Source organism: Gambusia affinis, linkage group LG04 (genome assembly GCF_019740435.1).
Source record: "Gambusia affinis linkage group LG04, SWU_Gaff_1.0, whole genome shotgun sequence".
NCBI classification, from domain to species: Eukaryota; Metazoa; Chordata; class Actinopteri; order Cyprinodontiformes; family Poeciliidae; genus Gambusia; species Gambusia affinis.
Genome location: NC_057871.1, coordinates 31,888,599 through 31,912,015, shown reverse-complemented (window position 1 = coordinate 31,912,015; position 23,417 = coordinate 31,888,599). Strand labels below are relative to the sequence as shown.

At 38.5% G+C, this 23,417-nt stretch overlaps 1 protein-coding gene across 3 annotated transcripts in view; it reads right to left on the bottom strand.

The window, feature by feature from the left end:
* Positions 1 to 23,417, bottom strand: part of tmem131l (transmembrane 131 like) — a 67,948-nt gene that overhangs the window by 15,814 nt on the left and 28,717 nt on the right. For all 3 annotated transcript variants that reach the window (XM_044114728.1, XM_044114727.1, XM_044114729.1), the window contains 16 exons: positions 19,260 to 19,383; positions 19,053 to 19,169; positions 15,458 to 15,562; positions 14,506 to 14,583; positions 5,286 to 5,439; positions 4,815 to 4,873; positions 4,637 to 4,742; positions 4,453 to 4,555; positions 4,222 to 4,366; positions 3,592 to 3,762; positions 3,433 to 3,499; positions 3,218 to 3,341; positions 3,069 to 3,138; positions 2,877 to 2,986; positions 2,689 to 2,758; positions 2,370 to 2,503 (listed from right to left, as the gene is read on the bottom strand). In XM_044114728.1, coding sequence (XP_043970663.1) covers positions 2,370 to 2,503; positions 2,689 to 2,758; positions 2,877 to 2,986; positions 3,069 to 3,138; positions 3,218 to 3,341; positions 3,433 to 3,499; positions 3,592 to 3,762; positions 4,222 to 4,366; positions 4,453 to 4,555; positions 4,637 to 4,742; positions 4,815 to 4,873; positions 5,286 to 5,439; positions 14,506 to 14,583; positions 15,458 to 15,562; positions 19,053 to 19,169; positions 19,260 to 19,383 — 1,737 coding nt within the window. The remainder of the gene's footprint in view (positions 1 to 2,369; positions 2,504 to 2,688; positions 2,759 to 2,876; positions 2,987 to 3,068; positions 3,139 to 3,217; positions 3,342 to 3,432; positions 3,500 to 3,591; positions 3,763 to 4,221; positions 4,367 to 4,452; positions 4,556 to 4,636; positions 4,743 to 4,814; positions 4,874 to 5,285; positions 5,440 to 14,505; positions 14,584 to 15,457; positions 15,563 to 19,052; positions 19,170 to 19,259; positions 19,384 to 23,417) is intronic.

Genomic DNA, 23,417 nt, shown 5'->3' with positions numbered 1-23,417 from the left:
GGTAACGCAGTAGAGCATGAGAATAAAGCAGCAGCGAGGTGTCAGAACGCTGGTTTGTAATCTATTATAGTAATAAAGTTTGACTGACCTATCTGACTGTTTTGTTGACATTCCTTTTAGCGCAGCTCCATCTAATGCAGTGCTTCTCAATTCCGGTCCCTAGGCCCCCCTGCCCTGCATGTTTTCGGTGTTTCCCTGCTGCCACACACCTGGATTGAATCTATGAGTGATTAACAGGCTTCTGCAGTACTTGATGCCTGCTGAACAGGTAATGCAATCATTTGATCAGCTGTTCTGAAATAGGGGCACATCTAAAACATGCAGAGCAGAGGGGCCTGAGAACTGGAATTGAGAAGCACTGATCTAATGGACGCATAACGTAACCAGAGCCTCTACTGTAGCGTCTATTCTATGCGCCTTATATATGAAAAAGTTTTAGAATAGGCCATTCATTGAAGGTGTGCCTTATAGTGCAGAAAATACGGTACATGATTAAAACAAATATTTAATGTGATTTAATACATTAAAGAGCTGCTGTTGTTTATCAACTTGCTAAGCCCAGAGGTCGAGGTGGTCCACTGTGTTTTTGTATTAAAAAATGAAAAGTAAAAATATTACTGGATATTTATATGCTATGGGAAAACATCACCAGGGAAATGCTATCCAAACCCACAACTAGTCTTAAAAACAACAAATCAAAGAATACAATTAAAATAAATATCAATTATTTGCACTTCTGTTTAATCCAAACTAAGTCTGAGGCTCCATAAGGCCCCCCAAGGCTTCAGGGGCCATAAATGATAATATTTTAACACAGTCCACAGATATACACATGTAATATTTATTTTTTGACATTATCAATGCTGCTAAATTTGATTTAATGGTTTCAGCATACATAAATTACAAGATTTAAAATTGTTTAACATTTAAATGTAAGATTTTAAGGAGCTGGCAAGTTTACTTTGAAAACGTTCAAAGAACAACATTCATAGTTAGTTTTATTACCATAGCAACAATCTGATGCTGTGAGTTTAATCTTTGAGTCTGAGCTGTTTGTTCACAAAAACAAATTAGTCAAATGCTAGTGTAACTTATTGCTTTTTAGCTTGGCCAATTAAGCTACTTCCTTATCCCAGATTAAATCCAACACAGAAGCTATTAGAGGTGCTGATGTTTTTAGCAGGAAGAGGGGTCCTTAAGTCAAATTCTGCTGAAGGCCTCATACAACTTTGGACCGGCCCTGCATGATGAGTTAAATACGCTGAACTGAGCGCAGAAATCAGCAACGAACAGGAGATTTAAATCAATGCTACTAATCTGGCTTCAGTAGCTCTAACATTTCATTACTGTTGCGTTTTTAATAAGCATTGCAGAAACTGTTTTTGTTGCTCAACTTTGTGGGATTAGTTTTTTAGACCTTCGCGGAGCCATGCGCATTAACGCTGGCTAACTAAGTAAACAAAAAATACTACTACAAAAAATAAATAAAATAATATAAAACCAGCGTGATGCATGACTATGAGGAGAGATCAAAAGCTCCTTACCGGTCTGAACCTGCATGATGAGGATAGAGCTGGTTTGATAACCACTAAAGCACCAGCCAACCGGGAACACATACATGAACTTTACAGGAAAGACAGAGCTGCGTGCTGGGCAGTGTATTGAGATGTGAACGGCGCATATACTTCTTTGTTCACAAAGATAAATCATCCTCACCTCTCCCTCAAGAAGCACCACTATTAGTTTTTCCTGCGGTTCACCTAGAGATGCGCAACCAGAGCTAACGCGGTGAGTTTTAAACTCTTATCTTAATGTAGAGTTCGCCAATGAGACATAATTCCACACAGAGGGTTGATGTAAATATCCATACCAGTCAGCCTGTGTCCAGCTTAAGTGAAAAGAGGTGTGCGCCGAGGTAAAGCAGCGGCAACACGCAAGGCAACGTGCAGCGGTGCTAGCTGTGTGATTGGTTGCTCTCCCGGCTTTAAATCTTTTAGGAATAGATCTGCTCTGCCAGTGAAAAACTCAGAGCAACAGAGGTGCTTGCAACCCAGATTAAATTCATTTAAAAAAATGGTAATAACAACATTTTTTTTTTAGTTTATTAATTTTTCTAATAACTGAAACGAGCAACGCGTAGCCTAGTGGGGGGCCTAGTAAAGCATGGCAGGCCACCAGGCTTATAATACACTCAGGGAAACCCTGTATTATTATTATTATTATTATTATTATTATTATTATTATTATTATTATCATTATTATGACAAGAGCTGTGTAGAAAAGTTTTTAGTTAGACAGATTTATCAATGATAATCTTCATCTGATCAATGAATCAGAAAATAAAGGTGACTTGGAATTAGCTATCATACCTGATAATGAGAATGGTGGTGGTTGGTTTGTGTTGGGTGGGACTAAACACCACAGCAACCTCTCTGGTCTCCCACGGCTGCAGCAGCAGACGCAGAACACCCTCTCCTGTTACATCTGCTGCACTCTCACCTGCCTGGAAAGAGAAACAACAAAGTGGAGAAAATGCTGTCAAACTCCAACAAAAGCAAAAAATAAATAAAAATAAGCAAGACAGCTGAATGCAGATGGTGACATGAGAGTTCAGCTAAGAAAAATATAATTAATCCCAAAACTATTTACCACAGTAGAAATGATTTCAAGAGTTGTTTAGAGGGTTACCTTTGGAGGAGAAGCCAGCAGAGAAAACTCTTCTGTGCTGATGTTCACAGTTTGGGAACTGATATTAAACCTATCAACAAAACAAATAGAATTAAACTATTAGGATGCTCTGCTCCAATATAACAGTTCAAAACTATGCAAGGACATCATTTGATTCATTTACTATAAATACCAACCAAACTGTTTACCATTTGGTTAGAAGGTCCAGAGCATCACTGGGAGAAGGGTAAAGGAAAAGGGTTCGAATCTCCACAGAAACCACTGAGGGCGAAGGATTCTTCAGCATGAATGCTTTAACCTGGACCAGAGAGGACAATATGAACCACAAGTTTTTGGAAAGAAAGGCATTTTTCAATAAGTAATCATGACGCTTTGCTTACTTTGCTCTCATTGACAGGCGTAGCCCCAAAGTTCAGAGGAGCAGATCCCTCAGCAAGAAGCCTGGGCCACCTGAAGAGACATTGAATTAATGATGATGTGAATGATAAAGCTCAGAAATGGAAAGAGATGGGCTGGTACTGCAGCTCACCTGCAGGGTAGTTTGTCTTTGTAATTCTGTGACCGAGAGCAGAGCTCTGCAGCCAGCTTACTGTCTACAACCCAGGAAGTGGTGAAAGAGTCTGGCTGAAGGGAGCGCTGCCACTCCTGGCGACCTGGTAGACGTCACCAAGAAAAACATAAACAAATTTTCATCGGGAAGCGACATTTTACTTCACACACATACTGGAAGGGGCTAAATTTCACCTGCTTCAGATAAGCGAAGAGAACATTGTCGTGCACACTCACGCTCTGCCTCAAACACCACCTCCTCCTGTTGGCATACAAACAATTAATAATCAGCTTCCATTTATTTCACACATTTCCCAACTGAGCAAGCTGCAGCCAGGAACATGTCAAGTTTACCTTTGATGAAGTTGAATGAAAGTAGAAGGGAATGTGCACGCTGATGCCGAGCCTGGTGTTCAGACTCAGGGTCAGCATGTAGTTCAGAGGCAGAGTCCTGTTTAGCAGTTGGAGGGACAGGATTCGCCAGCAACCTGTGGAGACGCTCAATGGACTACTGAAGTTCACCACCTGACAGACAGGGGGCAGCAGACGCTACGGTTAGAAAAGACTCATGGGTTTGCTGGATAAATAGCAAAACATCTGGTAAGATGTTTAGCAATCAATCTGGTAAGAACATTAAGCAAAGCATCACTTCATTAAAAGAGGTGATCTGTTTCTTGTCACAAATGAGCTCTGTGGAACAAACTTCCAGAAAACTGTTTTATTAATTTAAATCTAGACTAAAAACCCACTTGTTAGAGTTGCTTTTCAACCATAACAAATAAAACATTGACCAACGCATATGATGTGTATTGATGATTTTAGCAATGGCACTTGACAAAATGTAATATATTGGTTTTCACAACTGTTGACTCTATGATGTATTTATTATGTTTTTTTTATGTTTTCACATTATAAAGCACTTTGAGCTGCTGTGTTGCTGAGATGTGCTATACAAGTAAAGTTGACCGATTGCTTGCTGCCTACCTTCACCACGCCCTGCAGCATCTCTGACAGCGTGGCGTTGATCAAAGTGAAAGGCAGAGGGGAAGGGTTTGAGAACCACAGTTCCATCTGGTGGTGGTTGCTTTGTTTCACCTGAAACAAACTGAACAAATCCCCTATTGTCCATCTGCAATGAAGCACAAATTATGCAACAGTTCTTATTAATAAAACCAAAACCCCCAATAAACATCAATAAAGAGACAAATGTGGGACCTGTGTGTGATGTGTAATCCTGGGAAGCTGGAGGTTGTCTTGTTCCCCATTATTTTTAAACTGATATGACTTATACACTTCTGTCCATGATCTGGAAATATACCTGGGACCAGACAGGAGGGAAACAGCTGATCAGCTTCAATGTTTGACTGAGAAGCTGCTTCAAGGAAAGAAGACAACTCACCTCTGCATGTTAAGTTGGCCACCTGGGTGAAGTTCTTTGCCTCTGGTCTTAGAAGAACCTTGTTAAAGTTTAGGCTGGTCTCCACCTTTGACAACACCTGCATGTCCTGGAAACATGAAAACATTTCGTTGCAGACATAATACCACAATGATAAAACAAAACAATAAGAAATTCTCACCTTTATGTAGAGCTGTTTCCCTCCAGAATTCAACATATAAACTCCTATTTTTGCATCCCCTGTGTGAAAACATAACAATATTGTCCATCTCTACAGTACAATCCTAAAATGTTTGCAAACCTTTTGTCATAACAGATAATTAAATCCAATAAAATTACTACTGTGTGTTACAAACAGTGAATGCCAGTTTTGAAGCTCAAAATGAGAAAAGCGGCTGCACACTTCAGAAAACAAATGCTTCAAATCTCATGTGACTTTTATTTTGGTGAATTATTTAAAACTGAGCTAAAGAAGGGAGAGGTGGGGGTCTCTTCTCTTCTATTCATTATGAAACTAGGAAAAATAAATAAATACATTTGGAACATTCCTCAGAACTGAACTAAAAGCTTCTCTTCTCCAACTTTATGTAATTCATGCTTAGATTAATAAATGCTTTTGAAAAGCTGACTATAGACATCAACAAGCACCCACCAAATGCAGCTGGTCCAAGAGCAGGAGTGACCAGCAGGAACAAAATGTGCTCAATGATATAGGGCTTGAGCTTGTCCAGTTCAGTGGGCCGGTCACCACAAGCAGACAGATTAATCTGGAGACTGAGACGTTCCTCTTTCTGGAGGCAGGACCCCTGGGACGAGGAAGGAAAGGCTTACCAGTCATGCACCAAATAAAAGGAAATGGAAGCATTTGGCGAGTGAGGAGAAATTTGAGAAGTGTGTACTCATTCGAAGTCAACATAAGGGTTTGAGTGTGCAGGTTACCAACTTGCAAAATTGTGAGAATTAGGACAGTACGCCTCTGCTCCCCAACTTAAACATTGCTATTTAGGCTTATATACTTCTAAAAAGTGCACTAAAAAGTGCAATTGCAAAAAGTAATTAATTTGAAGTGTACAGTATAGGTTTTTTCCTTTCTAAAATCGCTGCAGGATATATTTGGCTGTACACTACCATCTTTCTGAGATGTTTGATGATTGTCAAAAAAAAAATCATCATATATTATGTTGCACTAAAGTTCAATTCAACAGTCTTAAAGGCAACTGCTCCCGCTATAATTCAGCTAATTAAAGGTATGATTACATGTCAGCTGTTATCTTGTCTTATCTCCCTCTTTTCTTCACACTGCGCGGCAACAATTCCTGTCGTGTGGAACGATAACGCTCAGAGTGAATGGGGACGTTTGTGTGTTGCGACAGAAGATTACCTCAGGGTGAAGCGTGTCAAAATGCATCAACACAACAAATCTAATATGGCATTTGAAAAACAAGCCCTTGATGGAGTTTGGCTATATCGAGGCTCACTCACTGCAGGGAAAAAAAAACACCCACGGCGGCCAGATAGCAGGTAAAGCAGCGCACAACTTCCAACTAATTTAAGTCTTCGAGCTGGCGGTGTAAGACGCTGGGATCTGCTTTTGCTCTTGGACCGCTGCTACGTCCTCCTGGTAGTACTGTTTCACAGTCGGAGAGCCGCTCTACGTCCACCCGGCAGTGAACTCTTACACCGAACGTCTGCTTAAAGCTACAACATGTAACTTGAAAAAAGATTTCATCCATCCATCCTTAATTTACTTGTCCTAGCATAAAACAGACCTGCCTACAATAAATCTTGTCTGATCGGGAAGTATGATTTGGGTGATGAATATGTTAAGTCGTCTTGCTAGGATTGCTGTGACTATGTGCGAATCTGTATTCAACAGTCCTATAGGTCTATAGGACTGGCAGTCTGTAGGATCCTTGCCCTCTTTGTGGATCACTACTATAGTGGCTTCTGTCCAAGACGGTGCCATTGTTTTGGATTTTAAGCATGGTGATATGCTTTTAATAGCAAGGGGGCCAGAAGATCTATAAAAGTTTTTTAAAAGTTGCTTGTAAATTCATCTGGGCCTGGACTTTTGCTGTTCTTAAGTGATTTAATTATCTGCTTGATCTCCCATTCCTTAATCGGGTGATCTCATTTCAACGCTACCTCATCCGTTAAGTGGTTCCATTGTATGTTATTTAAAAAATCTGTGAGCTCTTGGTCAATATTACAGGTATCGATGTTTGTATATAATAATTTGCAAAATTTTGCAAAGGCCTCTGCTATTTTGTCAGGTCTTGTCTCAGTAGTCTCTTGGGATTTTATTTTATGAGCAATGTTGGAGGACTGTTGTTTCCTCAATCTAAATACCAATAATAATATTTTTGATTAGTGAACCTCAAGTTGCCCTCTACTTTATCTGACAATAGGCTGTTTAGATGTCTGTGGGTTGCATTTAATTCCTTCAAGATTTTAGCTCAAGCGTGTCATTTATGTTTAAGCTCTATTCTTTGATTTTGTCCTCCAAATCTTTTTGTTTTGCATTCTTCTGTTTTTTCCTCACAGATGTGAAGGATATTATGTGGCCCCGAAGGAATGCTTTGGCACAGTCCCATAATATCAGAGGTGTTGTTTCTGTAGATATATTAGTTTCTAGGTATATCTTGAGCTCCTCTGTAATAAATGTAATGAATACTTTGTCGTTAAGAAGAGACGTATTAGGCCTCCATTGTTTAGATGTTAGCCTATTTTCCTATGTTTCATTTTAATAAGACAGGTGCATGGTCAGAAATAGTAACAGGTAATATTTCAATATCTACTATTCTATGCAGTTCTGACTCATTTCAACGCCACCTCATCCATTAAGTGGTTCAATTTTATGTTATTTAAAAAATCTGTGAGCTCTTGGTCAATATTACAAGTATCGATGTTCAGCTATAATAATCTGTAAAATTTTGCAAAGGCCTCTGCTATTTTGTCAGGTCTTGTCTCAATAGTCAAGAAGTGACATTTGAGACAAGTGAAGCAGAATTCACCAAGCGTTGGATTGTTCACCCACTAATAGGGAATGTGAGATGGGTTTAGAACATCGTGAGACAGGTTAGTTTTACCCTACTGATAATGTCTTGTTGCAATAGTAATCCTGCTCACTTTTGGTTACACTTAGGGTCCTACTCTAGTCGATCCTAGAGTAGGATGCATGACTGCATGAGTAGAAAGTGAAGTCTTTAGTTCTGGGAAACCTATATCTACAATACCCATCTCTATAATCTGATATTTAAGCATCCTACTCATTCTGGAGGTTTTGGGAGTGGGTAAAGTGTCCAATATTTGTGACAGAATACAGCTGAAGTCCCCACCCTGCAACAACAGCCCAGTACTACGCTGTAATACTACCTTAAACAGTGACTTTATGAAATCAGCAACATCCGTGTTGGGTGCATACACATTTACAAGCAATACTTCTATGCCATTAATTGTACCATTAACTAATACATATCTTCTCTCTGTGTCTCTATGTAGCAACGTTTGTGTGAAATTAATCTGCTGGTGCACAAGTATGACAACACCCTTTTTTTCCCCCCCGACTGGTGGGATGAGTAGAAAGCCTTATCTGCCCAAGATTTTTTTTTTCAGTTTTCAAGCTCTGTAACAGATAAATGGATCTCTTGCAGAAAACCAACGTGACAGTTAATTAGTTTTAATTGATTCAATATTTTCTTTCTTTTGGCTGGATGGTGGAACCCTTTTACATTATAAGTTACAATTTTAAGTGGGTCACCCATTATCTCTTTGTGTTCTTTGTTTTGACATCTCAGAATGTATCATAAATGGCAACAAACCCTTTATGCCAGGGGTCTTAAACTTCAGTCCTCGAGGGCCGCAGTCCTGCAACTTTTAGATGTGCCTCTGCTGCACCACACCTGAATAGAATAATTAAGGCTCTGGAGAACTGATCTACACAAGGTGGAGGTAATTAAGCCATTTCATTCCAGTGTTTTGTACCTGTGGCACATCTGAAAACTGCAGGACTGCCGCCCTCGAGGACTGGAGTTTGAGACCCCTGCTTTATGCATAAAACTGTCTTATCTGTGTGGGGTCTAAGGAATATGTACACAATGTCCACAGAACCAAACAGAGAGGGATAAAGCAAATTTTTGACAACTGTGTCCAGCATTTCTAGTCTCAACCCGCGTCTTTTTAAAATGTCCACCGATTCTCCACCGTCCTTAGAAGCAAAACCTCTGTCAAAGATACAGACATAAGTAGGAAAACACACATTCCAGACATAGGTCAGTCAAACTTTATTACCGTAATAGATTACAAACCAGCGTTCTGACAACTCGGTGCTGCTTTATTCTCGTGTTCTACTGCGTGACCGACCGTCTTGAGTTTAAAATCTGCGTTGTAAGCATGTCTCTTAAAGGGAGCCATTTTGGGGTCTTTACACAAACACACAAATGGAAATGAAAGAGCACGCTTCGCGCAGTCGAATATCCCAGCATGCACCATGCGCTTTTCCTTCTATGGAGGAAAATGAAGTCGGCGGTTGCTTACCGTAGTTGCGAGACCTGTTGTGGCTCAGTATTGGTCCATATATATAAGGTGCACCGGATTATAAGGCGCACTGTCGGCTTTTGAGAAAATTGAAGGTTTTTAGGTGAGTCTTAAAGTGTGGAAAATACGGTAATTATTACTATATCTTATAAGTGCAGGAATAAGGGAGAGCTATATGGACATATCAAACCTGAGGGAGGGGGGTGAGGGGCGCCGATGAAATGTTAGCATACATGTCAAAAAGTATGCAGTTGCGCCTCTGGACAAGCACAAATCTGTCACAAAATAATATTTTTGTGCCATCATTTTTAGCAGATATATCTAGGCCTGTCGCGATAAACGATAAATCAATTAATTGTACGATAAATTAAAACTATCAACATCATTTTAATTATCTCCATTATCGTCTCTTACGGCCTTTGTCTCTTTCTGTTGATGACACTGAATGAAAAAAGGTTCAACTCCACTGCTCTCCACTGACCCTCCCTTCCTCATTTCCTCAGTGTAATGTCCAGTTCACACTACAACATCTTAGAGCTGTCGGTCGATTGTCGGCCCATTTTCAAAACCTGAGAGATCACACATTAGCCAACAGAAATCCTAGGTATAACGGTTCGATCGTGCCGTGTGGTGTCCAACAATGGGCACAAAATAATGGCTACAAGTTCAGTTAACTCATTTTAAAACCAGGCATTAATCAATGCTTTACTACAATCTACCTGCAGTGCATGTGGCTCTAGTGTCAGTGTAACGTCCTGACTGAATGAAAATCTTTATAACCTTTTTATGTCACGTTAATGAAGAACAGCTGAAAAGTTACCGGGTTCATCAACTGCATAGCAATTTTGCTCCAACTCCTCCCCTCGTCATTGCTATATTCTTTGCACAAAATGTTTTATAAACATTAATGTTGTTTCCACTATTATCTCCAATGTCCGCTGGACTTCAGGTTGTGCCTTGTCAGCTGTCTGGGATTCCCTTCTGTGATTTCCCCTCAAAAAGCCCGGAGGAGAATCCGGGCTTTCTGATTGGCTATCTGTCACATTCAACAGGCTGCGTTAACGCTCCCAGTCGTGGAAAACCCGATTTAGATTGGAGTGGCCACGACGATCTACCGTAACACACCACACTACAGGATGATCTGTTACAAATTCACAAGCGACAATCTTATAGAATGCCCAACGTTCTAAGATTGTTGTAACGGGAAAATGTAGGTGTGAACTAACGTGTAGTGTGAACTATCGCATCAGGTAGTCGATGTTCCATCTTCTCTATTTAAATCTAATGATTACTGAAGGGCAATATGGTTTACAGACTTCAAAATTTGCACTCTTTTGGTTGAATGCAGTATTTATTTACAGTTTGGTGTTTTTATTCAAGTACATTTTTGTTAGAGGAGACTGAGAATCCACTTTATTTTTGTTTTTGGTTGTTTTGTTTATTTTATCAGTTGCAGTGTTTAATGTTCTTTTGAAAATAAAGTGTATCTGTCTTTGGCAGGAAATTGCATGCGTTATCACATCATGTCCATTAAATCAGTATAAAAAGGGTCTTCAAACAATATTATTGTTTATCGCAATAATTTTTGAGACAATCGCTCAGCAAAATTTGTTATCGTGACAGGCCTAGGTATATCTATTATATACGCTTTAAAATAAAGCTGTGAAAACAGATGTTTGATACATAAATTCTCCGTAATACAAATCTATAAACAGTTTGGTTTCTGTTAGTTCTGTCAAGATGCAAGAAAGGGCAAATTTCTCTTATATTGGTCAATCATTTTATTTTAAATATGCTGTAGGAACCGTAGTTTGATGACTGTTATAAATACCACCACATTTTACAAACAGAGGGAATCAGTTCAGTTTGTCACTTGTTTCCCTTTTAGGAATTGCAGCAGTTGCAGGGAATCACAATGAAGGTGCAATAAAGCTGATAAACAGGTGAAGAACAGAACTAAACAAAACCACTTCTATTCTGCTTTTTCTTGCTTTGTGTCTACACACGAAGCCGTTGCCATGGCAATCGACAGACAACAGCTCAATGAGCTGATAAAGCAGAGATTACGTTCAAACCTATGAGGGGAAATTAGTCTCAAACAACTAGCATTTCACAAACCAAAAAGTAGCAAAAACACCAAAACCAAACATCCAGTCTGTTACATTATGTTGGCTTGATGTCTATGTTGTCATTATTAATATATTTTCACCTGAACACAGCAGTGGTTGATTAGCTGATTTAAACACATGCTCTACTGATGACTTGGTGTGCAGGTTGTCCTATTTTAGTGCTAATGGAACCAAAACACACCGAACTCTGCAGCCAGTTAAGGTCATCACAGTCAATTGCAGGCTAGCAACAGTTGGGCTAGCATAACTAACTCACTGCTCACTTTTTCAGTATTTTCTTTGAATTAAAACTTCTTCCTCACCTGTTAAATGTGAAACCATTGAATCTTGTTATCTATGGGAGTCATAGGGTTGAATTAACCGCTACCCATTTCGTCCATTTTTCAGATTTTTTGCGTGATTGTGGTATTTTTCTGACCACCGATATTCCTGACTCAATGGACATCAATGGCGCATGTGTGGCGCATGACTTATCATGCGCCAGTAATATACATCCATATCAATGCTGCTGCTTGTGCTCTGTCTTTGCAGTTTCTCTCGCATTTCCCGCCACTTAGAAGTAGGTGTCAGATTACACCGTGTTGCATTCAATGTTGTCGGAAAAAAAGAGATTCACGCGCTTAATGTCTGACTTGCCATGACTATTTATTGAATTCGTAGTCGCCAGCGAGAGTGGCAACGGGGTGGAAACTGCCACCCCATTAGATCTGCACCTTGCTTGTTCTAAATGAAAATCAGCACTTTCTTCTGTGATTTCCAATTTTGACTTTTAATGATTCACTTCCTGCTAAAGAGCCCCGTGGCGGTTTAAGAAAAATCCACAGAAAAGCCGCACCGGACTACAAGCCGCATGGTTCAAAACGTGGGGAAAAAAGTAACAAAAAATATGGCATTTTACTGATTGGAGGTTTTTCAGTTGCACTTTTGACTAGATAGCTGCTGTATTGTGCCTGCAAATATTTTGCATGTTTTATGTCTAAATTAGGTGAATTTATTGCCAGGTCATTTTTACATTTTTCCAGATCACATAGTATTATCTATATCTAAAGTGAAAAATTAACAGCCAATCCATACTATCGGCAGTTATCAGTGATCAGCAGATATCAGCCTCACGGATGAGGCACCAAAAAACATGAATGGAGCAGCCCTAATATCTGACTGTGACTTTATAGATAGAAAATGTAATATTCATAACAAAAACTGTCAATTTTCTTCCATGCTACCCAAAGACAAAAACATTTGTTTAAAAATTATGATGTATCCCTAGAGAAAATAAGAACCAAATAGCTTTCTTTTCCGCTCCCACAATTTTCTTTTTCAGAATTCTGTAGGAAGTTTATCCTTTTAATTATTGGAATTTCATTAGTATTTCTTGAGGACATGTGACAAAGGTCATCAGGCTCAGACTTGAACCTGTGCCAGCCCATGGAGGATTAAGGCTGCATAGATGAGATGTGCTTCATCCCTGTGCCACCGCAGCATCCTTTTTACCAATTAATTTTTAAAATGATAATGACATGTGATTGCTTTTAATTTTCATTCTGTTGAATTTAATACCCTAACCCTAAACTGAATGAATAATCCACAATGTGTCATCATCAAGCTGAATATATTTAACTGTTTTTCTGCAGTGACAAAGTTTTGGAAATATGTAACATTTCACCACTTTAAGCGATCAGAAGTTGGTAAGACTCTAAACATTATTTGATCCAAACACTTCCCTCAACTTGATTGCAATTTTTCTTTTGGCTTTCTCTGTGTATGTACTGTAGGCTTATTAAATGTGCCACAGAAAGACAACCCGCCATCAAGCAAATAATTTTGAGTTGGGCTATAGATCTAAATTCTAGCAAAAAATCTTAAGCAATTTGTAAGTAATAATGTTTGTATTTATGTATAGATGAATATAGGGACTTAGAGTAAATGGTGTTTACATTTAGTGGCATATATTTGCTAATCTCCTAATTTATTTAGACTCAAAAATATAACATATATATATACAGTCAAAGATTCTTACTATTAAATTGTGTAACTTCTAAGTACGTTATTGCTTTCCTTTTTTGATCTAATAACGAGGTTCCATCCAAAAACACAGTATGATTTTTTTGGGGTAGAAGCTCATACTACTCCTTTTTGAATACGTCAAGATTACTGTGGCTACAAAAATATGTCTCTTGCATTCCTTCTTTATGTTTCATATTTTATGCTATCATGTTCAAAATAAAGAAATAAAATAAGATAAATAAAAATATATACATGAATATCAATTTGCTAAGTATCTGTGTTGGTGAGAACCTAAACTCAGGGACTCGTACTTGGTGTGGAATAAATTGGAATAGGGACACTTCCTATCAGAAAGATATCTAAGATAAGGGAAGATTGGTGTGCAGTGCAGGAAAGGAGAGCAACAAGCCAGTAAGTTGAAGCAAAAAAGTGAAGAAATATACATAAACTATATCAAATAAAGTGATGGAAATGTTCTGGGTGTACAAAACATACATGTTCCAATTCTTTCAATGAAAACATTAAACCTCATATCAAATTTGTACTGTTGCTCTAACAACAACATTAATTATTCAATCAATAATTACAGTCATTCAAGACTGTTGCTGTTATCAAAGAAAACACAACAACACACAAGTTTATTAAATTAATGATAAAAATAATAAAATGGTTTGGCCATAATCCGATTCAAAAAATAGTAAATTGCAACATTGAGAAAAAAAAAAAAAAAACTGGAGCTGTTTTAACTTCTTAACTGCCATGACGACAACAGCATCTTCATGGACCCATTGACTTACTTGTAAGTGTTTTGGGGGTGACAGTTAAGGGGTACCATTACAGCAGTACAGTAATGGTAACGTTTAAGAACTCTTGTTTTTAAGAGTTGTGTAATGAGTACAGGGAGTTCTTTAGTAATTGCAGTATAGTGTTTCTTAAGAAAGCAATTAAATGTTTGGAAAGAGATCCAAGGAGTTGGAGAGAAAATCAAATGGTAAGTAATGCAGCCAAAGCTTTAGAGAATCTGGCTCTCTTGTCGAGTCAAATGGAACAAGTAAAATTTTTTGTCCCTTTATACTCCAGCTTCAATATAAAATAATATTTAATTTGTAAAATTCAAAAAGAAATTTTAATGTTCTTTGAGTTGTGAGATATTGGCTAAGAAAAAGCAAAATAACACTGACAAGCGGAGAAAACAAGAAGTACCTGAGGACTGCTCAGTAAGCTCTTTGGTAAACTGCATTCCAGGAGCAGACCCAGAATGGTGATGTTAGAGGCATCTTCCTGCAGAACCACACAGCAAAAGCATGTCATATGGCTTTCCCCTCAACCCAGTGCAGGTGGTGGAAGACAGGACGACCCTGGCTAAAACTAAATCACTAATGGATGTCAACTGCCCTCCACCCCCACACCTCTATCCATGAAGCTGTTGCTCAACTGGACAACTCCTTCAGTGACAGTATGTTGCAAAGAAGTTGCACAAAGGAGCGTTAGAAAGCCTTTATTTCCTTTATCCTTTATTTCCTCTCTGTATGATTGCATTCCCCAAGATCATTCTCCGTACAGATCAATTTAAACATCTCTTCTTTGTCTCCTTTTTTAAACATTAATCATCAGCATACACACCGGTATGTAGACCAGACTATGAAAGTTTGCTGATTAAAGAAAAATTGGCAGAAAAGCACCCAATTAAGCAATACTCATGGTTATTGTGAGAGGTGATGGTCACGCTGACATTTTCAAACTGCCACCTCACTTTCTGTTGTGGAGGCAGGAATATGTTTCAGATGTCTCTCACACACACAAACACACACTTGCACTGCCTTAGATTGCCTCTCAATCTATGAACAAGTCAGACGTTGTTGTTCACGCTGTGTGCTCCTGAAAAATTTAAAAACACTGAGAAAACAGTGTCTGTGTTCACAATGGACCAAACAAATGAAGCTTAGCATTCCTGCTGATTCATCATCCATCAACTAATTTAATCAGAGTGGCTGATAGTCAGTGTGTAGGTGTGTGTGTGTGTGTGTAAGTGTATTTGTCTGGGCTAAATGAAATCTAAATCTATGAAAAATGAAATCAACTGTTTCCAATTATGCCCTTATTGACTGTTATGCAAGGTCAGGATGAACAAGTTCATCGACATTTGGATGCATACCTGAGTTTGGGTCAGCTTTATGCTCTGGATGTGAGGGAATATTAGATGAGTTTCCTTTCGTTGGGAAGATTTTAATTTAGTTTGGTGGCTTCCCACACCAAACACCTGAAGAAAAAAAAGTTAAAGTGATGGGCTTACTGTACTAGAGATAAACACTGAAAAACAAAATAAGCATTTACTTAGAAAGTCACCAGAAAACTGTAAAAATGTAATAAAGTAAGATCAGATGTATTCTCTGTTGGAAATTCAATTTGTAAGTAGGAAAACATGAGAGCTAGAGGGAGGGCAGGTATATTGGCATGTTATAGATAAACATAGAACTGCTAAAATTAGATAAAGGCTAAAAAAATTCAAGCTAATTTAAACAACAGCAATCAAACCAACGTACACTTAATGAAAATTCTGTTATTTAAAACTAAGAGGAAAGTCAAAATGTGTATAGCAACCTAAAAAGTGAAAAAAAGACAGTATTTTATTGCCATTTTTCTGACAGACCAACATTTAATAAATGCAGTGTGAATTTAATTAACATCCCTAAGACTTTTCAACAGCAAATAACAATTAATCATATAATCACTTGAAATGAACTTCATAATTTCCATTTACCGTATTTTCCGCACTATAAGGCGCACCTAAAAACCTTCAATTTTCGCAAAAGCCGACAGTGCGCTTTATAATCCGGTGCGCCTTATATATGGACCAATATTGAGCCACAACAGGTCTCGCAACTACGGTAAGCAGCCGCCGACTTCATTTTCCCCCGTAGAAGAAGAACTCCAGCTGCTAGATATTGGTGTCACAGGCCATTCAAAGCTAGACTGCGAACTGCGTGGGAACAGTGAATGACAGAAGGCGAGACAGCGTCGGACGACATGTGCCACTATCTGCCAGTGGATCGTAAATGCCTGGGCTGATAGATCATTCTCAACTGTGGTCCGAGCTTTCAGGAAGGCAGGAATTGTCACTGAACTGCTGGACAACAGCAGGGACACTGACTCGATTAATGACGACTTTGACGAGACGGAGCCGGGCATGTTGGATGCCGTATTCGCCCAAGCGTTTAATTCGGACACTGAAGAAGAAGAATTCGAGGGATCCGTGGATGAGGAATAAATTAATAAAGTGACCTTTACATGCTCATTTTGTGTGTTTACAGCTGAATAAGGTTCGTGATATTGTGAATATGAACATTAACGTTTGAACAACGTTGAGTTAATGATATATTGTTATTGCTGTGCACTATTTAGAGTGGGACTATATTGTGATTGCACTAACGTTTGATTTACCGTAACAGTATCAGACTGTTTTTTACGTGTCTATTGAATCACGGAAAAGTTCCCCTCCACTATGTGATAAATGTTGCACTACATGTTACCATGTCACTGACTTTACCTGGGGGAAAAAAATAAAACAGCTGTTTATTCATTTTGGGAGTGAACGGAGTTGTCAGAATGCTGGTTTGTAATCTATTAATAAAATTTGACTGACCTATCTGACTGTTTTGTTGACATTCCCTTTAGAGCAGCTCCATTAAATGGATGCATAACGTAACTCCAGCCTCTACTGTAGAGTCTATTCTATGCGCCTTATATATGAAAAAGTTTTACAATAGGCCATTCATTGAAGGTGCGCCTTATAGTGCGGAAATACGATATTTAAAATTCTTCCAGTTCCAGTGTTACGTGTTTTTTTTTTTTACAAAATTAAAGTTTATTGGTCTTTTAACTTTTTTAATTAGTTTATTTGGTAGGGACAGACATACAGTGACATAGACTAACTGAAAGAAAACAGCAGTCCCATGTTTACGCCATAGTGCAATAGCAAAAGCTAATTCGCAGCACTTGTCCCTAGATGGGCTTTTAAAAAATATTTAGAGAACAATCTTCCCATTGTTAATACATCACTTGAAAATGGTCTCTAAACAACAATACTATCATTTGCAGCAACAATTACTGGGACAATTTATCATCCAGCGAAATGTGTTATTGTGAAATGTTCACTGATTAATCTATTGTACAAACTAAAATTTAGTGTAGCCAACCGCCTCCAGAAAACAGCCAAGCAGAGAATATAGTCTAGAATATAATACACTGGCATATTGGATTATTAGGATAAATCCAGATTGCGTGCATATATAGGACATTTGCTAGAGAGCATTGAAGAACAGCTTCATGAAAACCAAGGAAGGTACAATCGGATCAGGGAGGACCCTATGGAGATGTTTAAAGCAGGATTAGATTAGTTTATAAAAACCAAGTCCTAACTTTCAGCTATGTTATGGAGCACCACTGACTCATAAGTAAATGGAAAAAAATATTCTACATTTATGATCTAAATAGCAAGCCGCCTGCTATTTAGATATGGGTACTGGCAGGCGAAGCGGCATGCGGCTCAGGTGGCTGCTAAGGCAAAAACTTGGGCATGGGAAGAGTTTGGAAAGCCATGAAGAAAGTCTTCCACACGGCTTCGAGGCAATTCTGGTCCACCATCCGGCGTCTCAGGAGAGGGAAGCAGTGCAGCACCAACACTGTATACAGTGGGGATGGTGGCTCTCCAATCTCTCGGGACGGAGTCGCCGAGGTGGTTAAAAAGCTCATCAGTGGCAAGGCCCCCAGGGTGAACGACATTCAACCTGGATTCCTTAAGGCTCTGGATGTTGTAGGGTTGTGCCGGGCTCTTTGATACGGGGTGTCAGGTCCCTATATGACCGGTGTCAGAGTCTGCTCCCAATTGCCGGCAGAAAGTCGGGCTCATTTCTGGTGTGAGTTGGACTCCGCCAGGGCTGCCCTTTGCACCGATTCTGTTCATTACTTTCATGGACAGAATTTCTAGGCATAGCCAAGGTGTTGAGGGGATCCGTTTTGGTGGCCTTAAGAATCACATCTTTGCTATTTGCGGAGGATGTGGTCCTATTGGCTTAATCAGGCTGTGATCTGCAGCTCTCGCTGGAGCGGTTCGCAGCCGAGTGTGAAGCGGCCGGGATAAGGATCAGTGCCTCCAAATCCGAGGCCATGGTCTTGAGCCGGAAAAGGGTAGAGTGCCTTCTCTGGGTCGCGGGGAGTGGGGGGTGTCCTGCCCCAAGTGGAGGAGTTTAAGTATCTCGGGATCCTGTTCACGAATGAGGGAAAAAGGGAGCGGGAGATCGACATGCGGATTGCAGCAGCGTCTGCAGTGAAGCGATAGCTTTACCAGTCTGTCGTGGTGAAGAGAGAGCTGAGTCAAAAACCAAAGCTCTTGATTTACCGGTCGATCTACATTCCCACCCTCATCTATGGTCACGAAAATTTGTTATTGGGCCAGGTATAGTACTGACTCAGTGGTGCTGCGTATAAATGTAAGTCACAATATGAATCTCTCTCCTTGTAAATAAATGTAAAAAAAAAATTACATTAAAAAAAGCATTGGTGCTTTTTTTTAGACTTTACAATTATGAACTACATTTTATTGGTATGTCACATAAAATTCTAATACAACACAGGTATCTGTGGTCTAAACAATCCAGTATGTGGAAAACTTTCGCAAGGTTTGATAATGCTGGATAATACCACAGTCAAAAAAAAAAAAGCTCAGAGGGAGAGGTTATTCATATACTGACCTGGTACGAAAGCAGCCCATGGGCTGATGTGTTTATAAATAATGTGCTTTCTACTCTGCCCTCCTCAGATGGGAGGAAAATTAGTTTAAAAGATGCCTTCCCCTTCGGTGGTATGACCTACAGCACAAAAATAACATTTTGAAAGCCTTCAGTAAAACACAAATCATTGAAACAATAACAAACACTGGTATTTGTGAACATACTTACTCTTCTGTGAAAGGAAGGTATGTAAAATTGCCTGCTGGATGGAAACATCGACAGCACAGTCACAGGAACTTCCTGGCTGGGGTTGTGTATATATATGGTTTCAGCTCTTGGCAACCCCAGCAGCCTGTAGACAGCAGAGTACTAAGATCAGCATGGAAAACGTTCATCCTGAATACACTGAGGTCTGCAGAAATAAAGCGGAGCAAAACATCCAAATAGGCAAATGATAAAGTTCCTTTCACACAAATTCTAGCAGTTCATTTATGGCTTCTGTTTCACAATGTGACACAAATTACATGTTATATGTAATAGGTCAACATTTTTTTTATATTCCAGTAAAATGTTAATGTTCATAAGACAAAGCATGTCTTTTTATTATTAGTCAGTACAAATAAACAAAAATGTTTCTGAGCATTTTGCATTTTGTCAGCATGAAGAAGATAGAAACCATTTACATTCACTAGATGCAACTCTTCAGCTATGAGCGGTGCACATTTCACCTGAAGGAGCTGGTGGCGTCAGCAGTCAAAGCACATACAAGATTAAGCAAAAAGGAATGCTTATAAAAAAACACTTATGAGATCAGGATTGAGGTCATCTTTCTGGGCTTGGCCAGTCTGTTATGCTGCGACACTCAAATAAATGATTCACTACCAATAAATACCGTCTGCTCTGCAAGCACACCAAGCCAAATAAGCCTAAACATTCTACCATTTACACTATGAAACTACCACTCATTAATCCAGACAGCAGCAGCGCCCTAATTAGACAAAATTAAAGAACAGTGGCAGCTGGAGATGGGATTGAGAATAAGAGATTTAGAGTCACAGTGGCAGCATTAAACAATATGTACTAAATATGGCTTAATACAATTTAAGGTTGCTCATAGGTTCCATTTGTCAAACAGTAAACTTGCAAAGTTGTTTCCAGGGTCAGACAAGACTTGCCCAAGATATAAAAGTGAGAAAGGCACACTTGGTCATATGTTCTGGGAATGCCAAAAACTGCAGTCCTTCTGGACAACTGTCTTTAGGTTCCTGTCTGAGTCGTGGAATATTAATATTCCCCCAAACCCTCTCACTGAAATATTTGGGGTTGTTCCTCTGACATGTGATGTGTTCATCTGGCATGCTTCAGCTGTAGCCTTTTCCACACTGATTGCCTGTCGACTCATACTTTTATGGATTGAGGATTTGCTCTCAAATCTGTTGAACAACAGAGGCATGTTGTGCATGGTTCTGCCAACACATTTTACAAAATATGGCATATTGAGAGACTCCCAGTCAATTCAGCATAAAGTCAACTAAGATTTGTGGGCTTTTTCCCCCCTTTGGTTTGCTTTGTTTCTATACCTATGCAACAGATGTGTGGATTTGAATGTATTAGTTGGGGATTTTTGTTTTGCTGAAAATCCAATAAAATATTCAAATAGAGAAACTACCACATCTCTCTTAATATTCATCTGCTAGTCAGATACAACAAAGGTAGTCAAACATTTCTGGGTGTATATTATTTATTATGTAGTGTTTCTGGTTTATAGACGTAATTTTTCTGGAAAGCAGGTGTATAGCAATACAATTAGTCTCCACTTTTGGTAGTGGGCTTCGAACAGAAAGTACAACTACTGTTCCACGAATACTGTTGTTGGCCTGCAGTATTTCTGACTTCAGAGCTATGAATTGTAGCTGAGCTCATGTAGGACAGGCTTTTACTAAATATGTTTCCAGTTTAAAACATACTTGTCTCATTCAGTACTTCAGCATTTTTTGCATAGCAGAGTAGAAGTTTAAGAAAACTTATAATAAATTTACATCATTTCAAACTAGCATTCAATACTTCTCTTTTTAGACTTCCTAGTGAGCTTAGAGATTTAAATAATAGTTTCATAATGTGAGCAGTTTTACATGCATTACAGTATTTTTGTTTCAGAATTGTTGATTGTTGAAGTTCTCCCAAATGATTTTTACCACCTTACTTGGGTGGTAAAATGTTGAGCTGTAGCCTTATTTCAAATAATCATCTATACTAGAATGCCATATTGGTTAAGTTATGTAAAAACAAAGAAAATGCAAAACAATATTGGAGGCTTGTACTAAATTCAAAAACCCAGATTTAAAAAGTATTTAAACACAATTACTTTGTAGAGCATAAATCTAAATCAATGCTCACAGACATGGACGGTTTTGCATTTCAACCTTTGTTTCACACTTTTTCCTATTATTGCCAAGCAATATGAGAATCATAGGAAAGTGTGTAGAAAGCCATGCAACAGACTTGTCATCAGGCATTTTAAGGTTGAACTGAACTGTTTTCACTTCCTGTTTGTCTCTGAGTGTTACTTTACTTTCATTTTAGGGAATGCCATCACGACCTGCATGACAATGAAACCTGAACACCAAGTTCAGTAAATCTAGGTTTTAGATTTGAATGAAATAACTATATAAAATCATATTTAATATCAGTGTTTTCATGGACATGTTAATTATTTTATTTGTAATCCATTTAAGTAGGGGTTAGAACTTCTTCAAAACATGACATATTTCTAATGGTATTTTAATAGTCTTTAGCAGTCAGCTGACCAGTAGTAATTCAACTATTCTGACAATTCTTACATAAAAAGGAAACCACAAGACTGATGAGTGGGACACTAATTTCCCTTAAGCAATTATGCATAGTTGTGAAAACATTTGTCCAGCACTGCTGAGATTTGGGGTGCTTAGCTTCTGCATTCTAAATATATCATATAAATCATTTGAATTATTTCTTATGTTCAACAGGATGGGCAGAAAATGTTGTCAGCCTGCAGAATTGGGTTCTGTGTATTTTCAAGCAGTTCTTTTTTCATTTGGAATGAAAAAAAGAAAAAACAAAAACAGATTAATTTATCTGTTTATCAAACCAAAATCGGAAATTGGCTCGTTATCCGATTTCCCCTTTAGTGCACACAATGGAAACGGATAACGAGCGACCAATTTTGATTTATATTATTTCATTTTTGACAAGTCTGCTGACCCTGAAGTTCTCTCTGCCAGAGGTAAGTACACTATTAAATTGTCACAAAAAATTGTTCTTAGAAGGTTTTAGGAAAGAAAGTAATCTGCATAGCTTCATCTATCCCCTTAGTGAACCCAAAATTAGGTTTCTTTGAAATGTGCTCCAGAGGTTTTGGAGCAACATAGCTCCGCGTGGCCAAGAGGCTCCAGGCTCAGCGGGTGGCTGGAGTGCGACTTACCCACAAACTGCAGCCTGATCTCGGCAAGTCACTGAAGATATTTTGTGCAGTGTTTTCTTCCAATTCCAGTTACTCATATTAACTGCCTAATGGATGTTTTTGAGTTTCTCTCAAATCTCTGTTTATTTATTATTTACAAATTTGTAAATAATACAAATTTATATTTTTTTCCCCCCAAAAAAAAATATTTGTATTTTTTTTTTTTTGCAGTATGTGAAATATATTCCTTCCTTCGATTGACTTCTGACGTGCAGTGTGAACTTTTTTTCAAAATATTTTTTATTGTTTCAGACGGGTAGCTCTTCAGGAGGAGAAGCCATAGCTCCAGGTTTGGATGGAGCTTCCAAAATTTCCCAGTGATCCTCTTCCTCCTCCTGACATAATCTTCTTCACCGTCCCCTTCACCGTTTCATATACTTAAATTAAAAGAATATTTGTTCATGATTCTTCAAAAATGGCCTGAATATCTGCTTGTTTGTTGTTCTAATAAATACATTTTTATCATACATTTTATTCCTGTTTACTTTATAAGATATGAGTTTACAATCTGATGATAATAAGAGGAAATAAGTTTGGTAAGGGTCTAGTAAGTATTGTAAATAAATCCTCCAGTTATAAAGCACCAACTGGCTAGATACAGGTTGATAAAATTTTTATATGAAATAATTATTTTGTTTCTTGCTTATAAAGGAATAATGGAGAAAATCAACTCAAAAGCTGTTCACTATGTTTAATCGAGACCAATAATTTCTAAGCAAATATCATGAAGGGAACACAGGTTTTCATATTTTGTTGGACAGTCACACTTCACTGATAAAAGTGTGAAAAAGTATCATGCAGTGATAAACCACAGAAGAGGATTATAGGACCCCATAAAAGTCAGAATTCTGAGAGGGAAAAAAAATCAGAATTTTGAGATTAAAGTC